The sequence below is a fragment of the Prionailurus bengalensis genome, chromosome E3 (assembly GCF_016509475.1).
Source record: "Prionailurus bengalensis isolate Pbe53 chromosome E3, Fcat_Pben_1.1_paternal_pri, whole genome shotgun sequence".
NCBI classification, from domain to species: Eukaryota; Metazoa; Chordata; class Mammalia; order Carnivora; family Felidae; genus Prionailurus; species Prionailurus bengalensis.
The window spans coordinates 16,856,241-16,872,091 of NC_057357.1; the positions used below are offsets into that span (position 1 = coordinate 16,856,241).

At 41.3% G+C, this 15,851-nt stretch overlaps 1 protein-coding gene across 4 annotated transcripts; it reads right to left on the reverse strand.

Moving 5' to 3' along the window:
- Positions 1-2,136: 2,136 nt before the first annotated feature.
- Positions 2,137-5,599, reverse strand: MRPS17 (mitochondrial ribosomal protein S17). 4 transcript variants are annotated; one of them, XM_043559930.1, is made up of 3 exons: positions 5,509-5,599; positions 4,755-4,894; positions 2,137-3,189 (listed from the first exon to the last, which is right to left on the reverse strand). In XM_043559930.1, exons 2-3 carry the CDS (start codon positions 4,875-4,877, stop codon positions 2,920-2,922), a joined length of 393 nt encoding a protein of 130 aa, XP_043415865.1. In that variant the 5' UTR covers positions 4,878-4,894; positions 5,509-5,599; the 3' UTR covers positions 2,137-2,919. The 4 variants fall into 4 exon arrangements, with proteins under 4 accessions (XP_043415865.1, XP_043415864.1, XP_043415867.1 ...); XM_043559929.1 differs by having other exon boundaries at positions 5,437-5,551; XM_043559932.1 differs by having other exon boundaries at positions 5,466-5,520.
- Between the last annotated feature and the right edge of the window lie 10,252 nt (positions 5,600-15,851).

A 15,851-nucleotide genomic window follows, 5' to 3' on the forward strand; every position in this document is an offset into this window, starting at 1 on the left:
GGAGGACAGAGCCGAGTTCCTGGCACGATAGCGCGGTCCCAAAGGAAGAGTTGACCAGTGGAAGGGAGGATATCTCCGGTCAAGAAAACAACTTAAACAAAGGTGTGGGTCGGGTGGCACTGTTTAGGGAAAGTGTATCCTGAGTAAAAGAGCCGCAAATGTAACCTTGAAAACTGCAACCGAGACAAGGTAGGCAGAAAGGGAGCTAGACAGTGAGAGAAGGGGGAGAAACAGGGAGGAGAGACCCCAGCCACCAAGGGGAGCACTGTGCAAGAATCTGCAGAGGCCAAGAGGGAAATGTCCTCAGGACGGGTGGGTACCTGGGAGGTCTGTTACCCTGGCAGGAGGGGAGAGGGCAGCAACTGGGCTTTTGGTCTGAGGGGTTCTCTGAAGCTAGTAATCTTGGAGGCAAAGGAAGCTTGGAGCTTAAGGGGTGCAGTTTTCTGACTGGGGGAATATTTGAACGTGTTAATATGGCAAGGAACCACCAGGAAGGATTAAAAAGGGGTCCTGTGGATGGAGGAGAGACAACAAGGATTTGCTCCAGATCAGGGAGATACGGGTCTCTTGGAGGCCAGTGGAAAGGAGGCCAAGGGACAGGGGACAGGAGTCCAGAGGCTATGTGGCTGAGCAACAGGCTTATGATTAGTGAGCCTGTAGACACTTAGACCCAAAAGGGAGCTCTCCCCAGGGCAGAAAGGACATGTCCCAATCCTCCACAGTAGGAGGGAAGCCTCTTTAAGCCTGTGGTGTCATTGTGCCCTTGTGACTTTCTCACACATTCTCCCAACTTCTCAGCTTTTTTTTTTTTTTTTTGAAGAGATGAATGCTTTTAAATTTATTTTCCTGAAATGTAAACTTGGTAAATATTTCTTGGTCGACCTTGCTTTTGTGCTATTTAGTATTAGGCCACTTATTCTGCATTTTTCTTCTCCACTGTTATCTTCCAATATTTTTTACTGGGGACATGTACTTTTATCTCACAGGTGTATAGCTGTCATAGAAGCTCACAGGTGTATATGTCATAGAAGAAATATTGGGCATCTTCCTGGAGCATAAGTTTTACACCAAGATTATTAGGAAAAATATCTTAAGAGGGATGCCTGGGTGGCTTAGTCAGTCGATTTTGGCTAAGGTCATGATCCCGGGGTCATGGGATTGATCCCTACGTCAGGCTCCACGCTGAGCATGGAGCCTGCTTAAAATTCTCTCTCAAAAAAAGCAGAGTATATGTAAGCATTTTAAATATTTGAGGTTTTTGCAATGGCTTGTACAGGTGCAAGGTGGAACCCACATTAACTCCACCTGTCAGAGACCTAGACACTCTTAGATGATTCCCTTTTGCTCATTCTCCTGGTATCAAGCTCTGAGAGTTCTACTTTGGAACATCATTTATCCAACCTCTTTTCCTCACCCTACTCAGTTTGTCTTAGGACCAGTCTTTGAACAGGTCTCTTTCCCTCTAATCTTTCCCCTTACAGTTCATTATGTAATTATATCATACTCTTTTAAAAATGTAACCTGCCACCACTTACAGTATAATTTCCACCTGTTTCTTTACCTGAACCCACTCATGTTCAAAGTGTCCCAAGCAGTCCTCATCGGCTTGCAGAACCCCTTGGTTATGCTGCTTCTTCTCATAGTTTTGGGATTTTACATTCTTCCCTCTACCTGGAATGCCCTTTCCACAACCCTTATCTACTAGCCCAGAAACTGTTAAGATTCAGTTCTAGCACCATCTAGTCTCTTCTGGGAAGTTGTCGTCATTTCCCCCCCACCCATGTGCTTCTCTGCTATGAAGGCAGCTGTACATAACTTCCCCTACTAGATTATGAGCATTGAGAGGATAGGCAGTGCTTGTGGTTACTGCTGAAACTCTGTACTTGTATAATCCACGTATTAGTTGAAACTGAAATATGCTCCAAATCTCTTCCTAGGAGCCAGGAAACTGGAATATGTAACTCAATGTTTCTTCAGGTCAAAATCTAGGTTCATAGTTTATTAATAAACAGCAACAGAACTCAAACTCTCCAACTCAAATGCACAGTATGAGGAACTCTACAATTTCATCAATGTATCCGATTTTATGAATCCACTCCTATTTAATACACTCTAGAATACAGGATGAAAGAAAAGTGACACAGAATTTTCAAGTTTTATTTTCTATGTGTCGACATTCTTATTATAAGGTCTGACCCCAACCAGACTGCTGATTATTCCCATTTGTAATTGGTTAAATCAAAGAAATAATTTCAGGGTCACTGGGATGGCTCAGTCGGTTAAGCAGCCAACTTCAGCTCAGGTCATGATCTCACCATTCATGAGTTCAAGCCCCAGGTCAGGCTCTGTGCTGGCAGCTCACAGCCTGGAGCCTGCTTTGGATTCTGTGTCTCCCTCTCTCTCTGCCCCTTTCCTGCTTGCTCTCTGTCTTTCTCTCTCTCAAAAGTAATAAACATTAAAAAACAAAAAAAAAAAAAAAAAAAAAGAAAAATTTCAAATTAGTTTCAAATATATACCACCAAAAATAAATATTCACTTAATGCAGTCTTCTGTTTTAAGATATCAAAAGGTATTTTCCTCCCCAAATAAGGGTTCTAAGATAAATTCAAGATTCCTTTGAATGGAAAAAAAAAAAAAAAAAAAAAAAGATACACCTTCTAAAAAAGTGAGCTTACAAAACCATGCAGGGGATTACTAGGTACACTTCCTGTAAGAGGAAAGTATGTTCAATGAAAAGGAAATTTCAAACATGACCTTACACTCATGAAAAATTTTAACAAGGCCTTTACTTCATTTACTTTTAGCTATTCCATAAATACCAGAAGAGAAATTGGACAGTTTGTAATGAAATTTAGAAAAATTTCTTTTTCTGTAAAGCAAACTTATAAATCTTTCCCTTTGTCTCCTTCCAATCGTCCTTCACTGTGCTAAAGAGCTATTCAGTTCTTCCAGATTTTTGGTTAAGCGGGTAGTTTCCAAGCTGACTGGGCTTTCCAGGTAGGTAGTTCCTGCACAGGGTTTTCCGGTCACTGGATCTATGACTTGTCCAACTTTGAAAACGATCTCGGCCAGTTCATGTTTCACATGCTTTGTTCGTGGGACAGGTAGAGCTTTGAGAAGCACGATATCCCCAACTGTGCACTGCTGAAGAGCATCATGAGCAAAGTAGGTTTTCCGTTTATTAAAATACTGTTGAGAGAAGTAGGAACAAATCGGTAGTTCCCATCTGTGATCTGACAACGAGCATAGCATACAAAAAGTAATGCACAGAAAACAAGCTGGGACTTGGGAAAAAAAGATAATACACTCAGGAGGCTTCCAATACAAAAATTAACTGCTTAACTTCTAGAAAATAGCAATGACTTTCCCAGAGTGGATCATGTGCCTGAGCTCTCCAGCCTATTACCTTCAGTATCTTTGTCTATTCATCATCATCCTTCTCTATACTATTTAAACTCTTCCTTCCTAGTGGAGCCTTCTCTCCAGCCTTATGAACATGCTACTCTCACTACTAGCTGTGTGATTTGGCACAAGTCACTGAATCACTCCAGGCTTAGTTTTTTTCACAACCTAAAATGAGGCTCCACTATCTGCATCTCTAAAGTTATCCAGATAATTAAATGTTCTAAATATACACACCACACTTAGCTCCATGCCTGGCTCGAAGTACTGCAAACAAGCCACAGATGCTCATAACAACCTTGCTGCAGAAGGTGCTCTCATTTTACAAATGAGAAAACAGGCTCTGGAGTTAGGTAATGTGCACAGCTAGTAAACAACAGTCAATATTCACGCTAAGGTCTCCTGACTCAGGCCAATGATCAGGCTGTCGTCACTCTTCAGCTTGTTCCTGTGTTGTTGTTAATAAAAGACAACTTTATTCTTCTCCTTAACTCATCTGGCCTCCCCTTCCCTTAACCTTGTCACCTCTGCTCCTGTGTTTTTGATCCTAGATAACAAAGAACATTTCTATCTACCTGTGTGCCCAGTGTTGAATGCAGAACTGTCCTTGGCACTTTCCTCTCCCTCCCTTGCACATCTGACAAAAGGACTCTGGCCCTTCTTTCCGAAATCTACTTTTCCCACTGCATTGCAATTGCTTCAAGGACTGTTCAGGTTCTTATCGTTTCCATTCTAGACTTTTGCAATAGCCTTCTTACCTATTTCCTTACCTCCTGTCCTCATCTCTATGTTTCCAACTGTGTCTTTCCTTTGCTTATAGGATGAAATCCAAAAATACTACATAAAAGGCCTTTCTCAGCCCAGCTCCCACTGTTCTTGTATTCACTCAACAACAGTCAATGCCTACTTAGGATCAAGCTCTGGGCTCAAACATGCCAAACTACTTGTTGTTCCTGTACAATGTCATGCCCTTTAATGGCTAAAAGACCACTTACCATGGCCAAAATGACTCCCCCAAATGTGGTCCTTTGGATAAAAGCCTTTCTGAGATTCAGCTCAAATGTCTTTGAGGATGCTCTCTTTCAGCAATGTGGAAAGAAAGAATCAGCTGTCCTGCTTTCTGCTCCCAGTACTTTGCACACAGAAGTACTGTATCAGTTATCAGACTGAGTTGAAATTAACTGTATGTGTCCTCAGAATTTGAGAATGAACCACGATTAATTCACTTTGTTATACCCACAGATCAGCAGACGTTCAGTGCATCTGTACTGACAGGGAATGGTTTCTCTGTTCAGAACCTGTAACATGTTGGTGATTTATCAATGCCTTCTGAAAACAGGGATATTCCTCACCTTTAATAAGTAGGGATCCAAAACAAGCCTGGTCACCCTCACTTTAGCTGTTTTTTGCATTGCTGTCCCAATCACCTTCCCCACGATCCATTTGGCATGGACGGATGAACGAACTACTGACATTATGTGGCTTTGATCACCTGAAAAACAAATTTCAAAGTTTAACATTCTGGTTGTTATGACTCACCAAAGGAATTTTGTTACTAGAACTGCTGAAGGTCAGAAACAGTTTTTGTTGACCTTCTGGAATCACCACTTTAGAGATACTTACACGTTTCACTATTTACTTAACCCAACCTCCCATCTTTATACTATTTACAAAGCTGTCATTTTAACCTAAGTCGCCGTGTCCCCCTGTACAAAACGGGAATAACAACAGGGTCTGCTCACAGGAGTGCTTTGAAAGTTTAACCTGTAAGGCGCTAAATGGCGCGAATAAACGTGGGCTCTTACTGGCGTCCCTTTCTTTCCTTCCGCTGGCTTGCGTCTCCCCAGAGGCTCACAGTCTGGCCACACGAGCGCACAAGGCCTTGGCGGAGCGGCCGGGGGGTCCTCCCCACTTAAGGAGACCTTGCCTTGGGGCTGCCTTCTTGATCAGTTAATGCCGAGTCCAACCCGCCTGGGGTAGGCTGGGGGTGATTGATCCTCCCTCCCCGCACAACCCTGGGGTCAGGCAACTTCCCTTGCTTCCAGGCTCTAACCCGACGACACCTTGCGACCCGGGATTCACCCTCCGCAACAGCAGCTCCCATACCTCGACCTCCTCCTGGGTTTACTTTCACAGCGCGTGTCCTATTGAGGGCCGGTCGGAACGTGATGACGTCAGTCCCTTGCAAGTCGCTCCGCCTCGGACCGCTCCTCTCATTGGCCGCGTGTCCCCTTAGCCATAGGCGGGCGTAAGGGCAGGGCTCCGCCCACTCCCCCTTAAAGAGAACCGTAGACCCGGGTCATCCGGGGAGACGTACATCTTTTTTTTCTTTTAATTTTTTTTTTTTTAACGTTTATTTATTTTTGAGACAGAGAGAGACACAGCATGAACGGGGGAGGGGCAGAGAGAGAGGGAGACACAGAATTGGAAGCAGGCACCAGGCTCTGAGCCATCAGCCCAGAGCCCCACGCGGGGCTCCAACTCGCCGACCACGAGATCGTGACCTGAGCTGAAGTCGGACGCTTAAACCGACTGAGCCACCCAGGCGCCCCTAGACGTACATCTTCTTTCTCCACGCTGTGGGCGGCTGGAACGTGGAGTATTCCGGCCTTTCATTTAACTATTCTGTTCGGTTTCCTCTTTTTAAGCTGAGCTCCCAGACTTGGACAAGGCCTTCCAAATCAGAGGAACCTCATTCATTCATCAAACACTGATTGGGGCGCCTGGGTGGCGCAGCGGTTAAGCGTCCGACTTCAGCCAGGTCACGATCTCGGGGTCCGTGAGTTCGAGCCCCGCGTCGGGCTCTGGGCTGATGGCTCAGAGCCTGGAGCCTGTTTCCGATTCTGTGTCTCCCTCTCTCTCTGCCCCTCGCCCGTTCATGCTCTGTCTCTCTCTGTCCCAAAAATAAATAAATGTTAAAAAAAAAACCACTGAAACATTGGACACTAAGTGCATTCTACCCCCACAGCTGCTTTTAAGATAAACTTCGGCAGGTTTTTGTGCCTAATATGATTTTAGGTGTTATTTTTCAATATCTGTGAGACGGAGAGAAGTCCAGTATCAGCACATATTTATGTGTGACAATTATGAAGGAGTTAGATGGGCCACGAGCAGACTGCTTGATAACGCCTTCTCAGATAAAAAGAGGACTGAGAATGTATTAGGATGTTAAGAGAAACAGAAAACGATAGGCTACTGGCACAGACAATTTGAAGACCAAAATATGGGTGTGGTCAATTGTCTTTGACCATTGAAACATCTTAGCAACTGGTGAGAGAAGACTGGGAAAATAAGAATTCACCCATACATTAGTTTGTCCAACACTCATTTCTTCCTTAGCAAATAGTTATAGAACACTTCTAAGACTCTGTGCTAGGCAAAAAGATGAATCGAAGAAGACTCCCACTCTCTAAAAGCCCACAAAACCGTGAGTAAACCAACCAGAGGTAATGGGAACCTTGAGAAAAGAGTGTGTAACTTTGCAGAGAGAGGAGACTTGATCAATACATAGCCCCTGGCCAGGGTCTATAGCTTGAGAATAGAGGGACATGGGATGTGGGGAGGACATTTGAGGCAGAAAGGAGAACATGTGCAGGGGTGCTGAGGTTTGAGAGACAGTACGCGAAGGAGTCTGATGCTACCAGGATATAGGGTTAGGAAAATAAAGGCAGGGATTGAAGTTGCTCAGGGATAGGCCTCTATCTAGGAAGCATTTCTTGTTTAGGGCCTCCCTTTTTCTTCTAAGTGATAAGAAGCCTTTGAAAGATGTGAATACTTTAGCTAGCTTTCAACATCATTGTGGTAGGAGTGTGGAAGGCAGAATAGAGGTTGGAGACATTGGAGGTTGGATGCTTTTTCAGGGGATGGTGAAAACCTAAATTGGAGCAGTGGGAATGGAAGAGAGAAGATGGGTTGGAGATGTGATTGGGAAATTAGTCATGTGAGGCAAGGGGACAGAGAGGAGGTGTGTGTGTGTGAGTATGGCATAGACAACAGAAATTTATTTTCTCATAGTTCTTTTATTTATTAATTAATTTTTAATTTATTAATTTATTTTTATTTAAATTTATTAATTTATTTTCTCTAAAAGTCTAAGATTGAGGAGCTGTCAGGGTCAATTTCTGGTAAGAGCTCTTCTCCTGGCTTGCAGATGATCACTTTCTTGCTATGTCCTCACATAGCCTTTCCTCTGTGTATGTGTGCACAGCGAGAGAGAGTGTATTCTTTTTCTTCTACAAGAACAGTAATCTCATTGGATTGGGGCCCCACCCTTTTATGACCTCATTTAATCTTAAATACCTCCTAAAGGTCTTGCCTTCAAATACCATCACATTGGGAGTTAGGGCTTCAACATACATACATGGTGGGGGGCACAATTCAGAACATAATAAAATCAAAGAAGCAAAATAAAAGCCTTTCAGTCTTTTTAAAAAATTTTATTTATTTATTTTTAGAGAGAGAAGAGAGCAAGCAGGACAGGGGCAAAGAGAGGGAGACAAAGAATCCCAAGCAGGCTCCACACTATCACTGCAGAGCCTGGCATGGGGCTCGAACTCACGAACTGTGAGTTCATGACCTGAGCCAAAACCAAGAGTCGTACACCCAACCAACTGAGCCACTCAGGCACCCCAACCCTTTTGTCTTAAATTCGATTTGGAAATATTGTATGAAGTCATGATTTATTTTTCTCAAAAAAAGTCTTTCTTAGAGAGCCTACAAACCTAGGAGCAGTCAGTACCAAGCACATTCCCTGAAAGAAACCAAGGATCCTTGAAAAATGACTGACTTCACATCTGGAGCAGAACTGTATGAGTTAAACTTGGGACATGTTGTGTCAGAAATCAAGGAAACTATTAAAGATGAATTAGGTCAGGTCAAAAGCCAACCTGAAGGAGTATTCACTGAACTAACATGAGATTATGTGAGGCTAAAAAGAATTATAAATGCAATGGATTGAAAATCATAAGACATATAAAAATCTGTGAGTTCATAATGGTACTTAAAAATAAATCCTCTGGTTGCTTTTGGAGAGTCCTAGGGCACCAAGTCAATAATTCGAAAAACACAAGAAATCAATATATCATGAAATATGATTTCAGATTTCAGTGCATTTCAGAATGACCTAATAATTGATACATAAGGAATGACAGAATTGGAAAACATTTTTTGCAACAACTAATGGATAATGAATAATATCAACAATGTTAACAAAATCATTGAAAGATTAATGTGGAACTTTGTAATAAAAAGAGAAGGCTAATACTACCTGAACCATCAATTAATTTTATCATCAGTAAAAATGAGTCAATTAGACATTATACATCTTTTGATGTAAAAGGAAAGAAAGCATATAGCACTGATTATGAAATATAATGTGTAAAAAGTAATCTGAATCTAATCAGTTTTGTAGATCTAACCACCCATTTTACAGTGAATACAACAGATAGAGGAACGAGTTAAACAACACCAGGAGGAAGTAACTGTTGAAATAAAAAACTCAGTAGATGGGTTTATGGCATATTAGATAAAGCTGAAGAGAGACTTAGTAAACTGCAAGGGAAACCAGAAGAAATTATTTAGAATGTAGAAATTATTTAGAATGTAGAGGAAAATGTGGACAGTAGATCAAGAAGTTCTCACATTTGTCTATTAAGAGTTCCAAAAGGAGAGAACCCAGAAAAGAGAATGGCTTTTTTCTGAACTAAAACAATGGAAGTCAGTGGACACATTAGTAAGCCTGGCTCTACCCCTGCTCATTCAAACAACCTCCTGGCCACTTTTCAGCGCTGGATAATGCCCTGAGATAAGTATGTATTTGTAACATGACTACATCAGGAAACATATGTAATAGAATATAGTAGAAATCGCTTATGAGACTTGGACTGGAGAAAGCTAGTATGAATTCAGGATGTCCCCAAGATTACCGTGGGGTTCAGGAAATCATTAGAGGCACTTCTAGATGACTAACTCTTATCAGGTAGGACATTCTTTTTTTTTAAATTTTTTTTTTAATTTTTTTTCAACGTTTATTTATTTTTGGGACAGAGAGAGATAGAGCATGAACGGGGGAGGGGCAGAGAGAGAGGGAGACACAGAATCGGAAACAGGCTCCAGGCTCTGAGCCATCAGCCCAGAGCCCGACGCGGGGCTCGAACTCACGGACCGCGAGATCGTGACCTGGCTGAAGTCGGACGCTTAACCGACTGCGCCACCCAGGCGCCCCGAATCTCAAGCAGCCTCCAGGCTCTGAGCGGTCAGCACAGAGCCCGACACGGGGCTCGAACTCATGAACCGCAAGGTCATGACCTGAGGCAAGGTCGGTTGCTTAACCACTGAGCCACCCAGATGCCCCCTTTTTTAATTTTTAAAAATCTGTATTTATTTTTGAGAGAGAGAGAGAGACAGCGTGTGAGCAGGGGAGGAGCAGAGAGAGAGGGAGACACAGAATCCGAAGCAGGCTCCAGGCTCTGAGCTGTCAGCACAGAGCCTGACGTGGAGCTCAAACTCACGAACTGTGAGATCATGACCTGAACTGAAGTCAAACCCTCAACTGACTGCACCACCCAGGCACCCCACAGGAAGGACATTCTAAGGACTTATAAGATTATCTCCCAGGAGCCAAGCCAAAGGGCCAAACCTTTCTTTGGGTAAGATTAATCCTTTATTAAACACCTTGGTATATCAAATACCCCTTTATAGGTGGTATGTAAGGGCTTTTGTAGCCTCCAAGAGTGTGTATAACCTCTACAGAACTCCAAAAATGAAAAAAAATCATAAGCTTCTAGACCTTAATGCCTAGACTCAGAAGTCCAGAACATCACTTCTTTTGCATTTCTATTGGATAAAGTAAGTCAGAAACCAATCGAGATTCAATAGGGCTACACAAAAGCACAAATATCAGGAGATGTGGTCCACTGGGGCCATCTATGCAGACTGCTTACCATGATCCTTTTTTTTTTTTTTAATTTAATTCCGATATAGTTAACATTAAAGCATTTCTTATGGTGGGTTGAGTGTGAGTTTTGTTTGTAGTCTTTTCCTTCATGTCATACTCTTTTATATAACAAGGTTTGTAAAAAAAACAAAACAAAACCAAACAAAACAGCAACAACAAAACAAAAGACTCCCACAAGGTTTGTGTCTAGACTACACTGTCATTTAAGTTCATTCTAATTATGCTCCATGTCATGCATGAGAGTTTTCCTGTGGATCCAGGCAACTTGATTCCAGAATCTGTCATGGTTTTCTTGGGACTCTGGATGAATCATCACATTCTAGAATTCTCCAGGTATGGATTATCCCTGGTGAGTCTTTACATTATCATACCATGAGATGTCTCTTCATGATCAGTTTTGAGCTTTGGTGTTTTTTCCTTTGGATTCAGGCCTCATCTCTAGACGAACAGTTCTTTGGGGAAAAAATAAAAGTGACAAATTTTACAAAAAAAATATGTAGTTCTCCCACACACACCCTGACAAGGCCCAGTCATGACCCTGAAACCCAGAGAAACAATGTAAGAGAGGGAAGAATCATTGAGCAGAGGACAAAAGTGATTGTAAATGATGTTGCCTTTTTGTTGTCCAAGGTGAACAGAGAGAGGATACCTAACCAGAGTATTGGATGGACAAAAGGTTGATAAGGCAACTAAAAGGTTGATAAGGAAACACCCATTGTTTCCCTCTGTACACGTTCGGGTGAATGCATGCACACCCACACTTTCCTTCAGTCTTCTCTACTCGGATTTGGATGTTTCATCCTGGCCATCATGAATATCTTTGCAAAACATCCAGTTTTCCAGAAACACTGAGTGGGCCATGGTAGATGCTCATGAGGCAAGGGAACAGGATTGGGGCATTGTATTTCCATGGTCTTTGAGTATCAGAGGACTAGATTTTGAAAGGACAGATCAGGTTCTGGAGTCTGGATCATTTCTGATTCTAGGGATTCTTTAAAAACACTTTTTAATGTTTTATTTATTTTTGAGAGAGAGGAGGGGGAAATACAGAGAGGGAGACACAGAATCTGAAAAATAGACACAGAATCTGAAGAATTCAAACTCATGAATAGTGACATGATGACCTGAGCCAAAGTTGGATGCTTAACCAACTGAGCCACCCAGGTGCCCCCTAGGGATTTTTAATCTGAAGTTGTTGTAAGAAGGTTTTAGGTGGCTTCTGAATTCTACCAAATTATATATTCAAAATTTGGTGTGTATCTACAGGTCTTTGTGTGGAGATAGCCTATAGCTTTTATCAGATTCTCAAAGAGGTCTGTGATCCTGCTCCTCCCAAATTAAGAAATTATTTCCTTAACCATAAGAGACTCTTAAAAACTGAGAATAAACTGAGGGTTGTGGGGGGTGGGAGGGAGGGGAAATTGGGTGATGGGCATTGACGAGGGCACCTGTTGGGATGAGCACTGGGTATTGTATGGAAACCAATTTGACAATAAATTTCATATTTAAAAAAAAGAAATTATTGCCTTATACCCAGATCACTACAACAGTGTTTTAATTAGTGATGTAACAGCTTCAGGCTCTTGATTTAAATATATCCAAAACACTACCATCCTGTTAATCTTCCCATTTTGTAATAGTTCTGTAGCTTCAGCTCTACTTTCACTCTCACCTCAAGAGTTAGTATTCCTGCTTTACATCCAACTACAATTAATTTTTATACAGACACCGGTAATCAGGCAGATTCATGCCCAGGAAAATGAAATCTAGCTGTTGGGGTTGAGAATAGATTCTCTTCTATATTTTGATTGCTATAATTATCATCTTATTAAATCATAGTTACAAAGCCATATAACATGGGGTAAGTTAGTTAATTTCTCTGTCTTCAGGCTTTTCATCTGAAAAATATGGATTATTTCACTTGCCTAAATCTGTAAAGTGCCCAGCATAATATCTGACACAGATTATATGCTCAACAAATGTTAATTACCTTGTATTTTATACATCACTTGAATGTTTCCCAGTAGACATTTAAGAAATCCTCATTAAATGAGTATATAGCAACAGATAATGTTTATAGGATACTTACTATGCACTAGGCATTATGATACCTTTCTTCATATTATCTAATCTAGAATTTTATTAGGCAGTTGCTACTGTTGTTCTCATTTTACAGATGAGGAAACCAATGCAGAGAGAGGTTAAATAACTTGCTCTAGGTCTCATAGCCAACAAATGGAAGGAATTATACTTGATCTTAGACAGTCTGACTACAGAGGGGTATAGCCCCTTCCTACCACTATCACAGAAGAAGGCAATCTCCCTCATCTTCCCCCTAGCAGTTTTAATAAGTCAGATGTTTACGTGCTTATTTTGTGGCCAGAAGTGTAGATAGGAGTTAAAGACACAGGTCTTTTCCCCATAAGGTTAAAGTCCAAGTATGAAAAAAACAATAAAAAAGGAATATAAGTAGTAGTCAAAACTCATTATGGTGAGGGGTAGACTGTAAAGGGAATGGAAATTCAGGGAAAGCAAAGATCAAAAAATGATGAGTGCTCTGATAAGCACTTGTGAAAAAGTAGTTTTATGAGCAGAAGTTTGAAGAAACATTAATGATCTAATACTCCCTGCATGTCCCCTCCCCTTTGAGCACTAAGCATATAACTACAGCTCCATAGAGCAAAAAGTGAAGTTCTTTTTGCCTACTGGTCCTGTTCCCATGATACCTAAATAAACTTACTAAGTTGCACCCTATGAAGTCTCAAGAATTCTTTCTTGGCCGTTGTACATCATGACCCCACAACAATCACATTTGGTTAGACAAGGATGGAAGATTGGAGGGAACTGATTGAAAAAAAAAGAGGTAGTATCATTAAAGTTTGAATTTAGACCAAAAATTAAGGTATAGGGCACACTCAAGCAAGTGAATTTAAAAAGAGAGACAGTAGTGGAGACAGTATAGGATGTTTGAAATTTCAGAAAGGGGAGTTAGCTTTCATTGAAAGTGGTGAAAACTTTACATGCATTATTTGATATAAACACAACCTTTCAGGGTACCCTATTTCCCTACAGCTATGAACTTAAATTCCTGTCTTTTACAGCCTTAAAACCTCTGTTGCTAATAGCACGAATGACATACCCAGAGTGTTTTTTGAAAATTCAAATAAAATCATTTCACATCATCAGAAGTACAATGAAGAGCAATGATTTTTTTTCCAATCCTTATTGGTAGGAAAACTTGGGTTTTTTTTTTTTCACCCCTGTTGGGAGGAAAATTTGGGTTGTGAATATTAACTGATAATAGACTAACGAGAAAAGATAAGGCTTATTTACACATGCATGAGGGAGCATTCAGATGAAGAGACACTAGAAATAGGAATTTATATACCAACTTAAGAGGGGAAGAAGAGGAGGGAGAAAGGGTCTCTATGGGAAAACAAATGGGAGTTTTTGGAAAGGTAGGTGGACTTTTATGAGAACAAATGGAAACTATAATAATATGATTTTGATAATATTTATGATATGTCTGTTTATGTAATTTCTCATCCTGGTGCCAGTGGCTTCATAGTCTCCTTCCTGTCTGGAGTCTCCCCTGAGGGGATTTATGGCTTCTGTCTCAGAAGCCTCTGCCATTAGTTAGATAAGGGAAGTTCTGAAAAGTCTTCCTCCACCTTCTCTCATCTGCCCTATCTTAAATGTCTTCAATTTAAAGTAATCTTTATACCATTTTGATGGATCCCAATTGGTCCCATCACCCCTTAGTGTCGTTTCTGTCTTCTGGGGTAAAAACATCTTGACTTGCCTTTGTAAAATCATTACTCTTCCTGTGTCTGCAGTCTTGGTGAGTCTGTCAATCAAAGTGCTCTGTCTTCCTTTAGCATATGACCCATGCAGGACCAATCAGATTCTTGTAGGAATATTGGGGGGTTCTGATTGGAAGATGGGAAGTGGCTGGAGCAATTGCATCTTGAGGGAGGTGCTCTGAAGAGACTATTTGACTAGAATCTATGTCTGCTATTTGCACCTACAGATATTAACCTATACGGAAATTGGAACTGGGATTTGATGTTGCACGTGACCTTAAAATGTAGGTAGGGCTGAATAGGGGTAGGTTGGAGGGCAAGGAAAATGGGCTAGGAACTTGGTAATATTCATTGTGCCCAGCCAAAAGCTGATAAATTGCCCCATGTAGCATCTTGGGTCTCAGACTCTGTCCTGGGACTGGAGTTTTAAGAAACTTAATAGAAAAGTTAGAATGTTGGCATCTGATTGTCTACAAGAAGGAGTTTTTTAGTAAGTTCTTGTAAGAAACAGACAAGCTTTGGTTAAAGCTAGCCCATATGAAAAAGCAGAAAGAGAATATTCAGCTTGGCCAAGAGAGACCAGAAATCCAAGATGGTTAAATTAGCTAATCTGTACCTTCAATTTTGAAGAGCCAATCTCTTTGCTCTAGCAAAATTTTGGGAGAGTACATGGAGGAAGCCTGGAGGCAAAATAGGAGAGGTAAGATATTGGGACCTAGGAGAAAAGCCTCATTCCCAGCTCCTCTTATGCACCTATACCTATGTGCTACTGGCTAGACAGAGGTTATAACTAAATAATTCCTTGAAATTTCCATAGGCAAGGGACAGATTGGTGATGCCTTGTCTCTGAGACTTTGCTTTCTATTGCTCTGAGACAGGCCAAGGTGGAATCTGAGGTAAGGAGCCTATTGCTACAAATCATTAACACCCAGGCTAAGTTCTAGATTCAAGGGCCATAAACCAACAGCTTCTTGGGCTTTGCTTATTAGGGCATGCTGTTGCATGAATAAAAATGGAAAGACTACTATAAGACTACTATAAAGACTACTATATATTTTTAAGAGTTGTACAGTCAGGGGAACTGTAAACAAAGGGAATTTTTCCCAACACACTTCTCAGATGTGACCGTCAGTCTGTTTGGGCTGCAATAACAAAATACCATAGACTGGTATTTATCTATTACTCACACTTTGGAGACCGGGAAATCCAAAATCAATTTGCTGACAAAATTCAGGCACCTGTCTGGTGAGGGCCCACTTCCTGATTCATAGCACGTTATTGTTGTGTTCTCTTACGGTATAGAAAGAGACAAGGGAGCTTTCTTAGGTTTATAAATTGAAACCCATTCTGAGGGCTCTGTCTTCATGACCTAATTACTTCTCCAAAACCCCACCTTCTAATACCATCACCTTGGGTATTAGGATTCAACATATGAATTTGTAGGGGACACAAACATTCAGACCATACTCTCATGATCATACCCTCATGATACTATTGATCATGAGGGTAATGCATGAGAAAGATATGAGAGAGAGGGACAGAGAGAGAGAGAGAGAGAGAATATGAGAATGATTGGTGTGTATATGATATGTATACTGAATGGCTGACCAAGAGCCTCATCAAACATGGGGAGATATTACTCATTTCCAGAAGCATCTAATTCATGTCTTACACCACAGATAACTGCATGG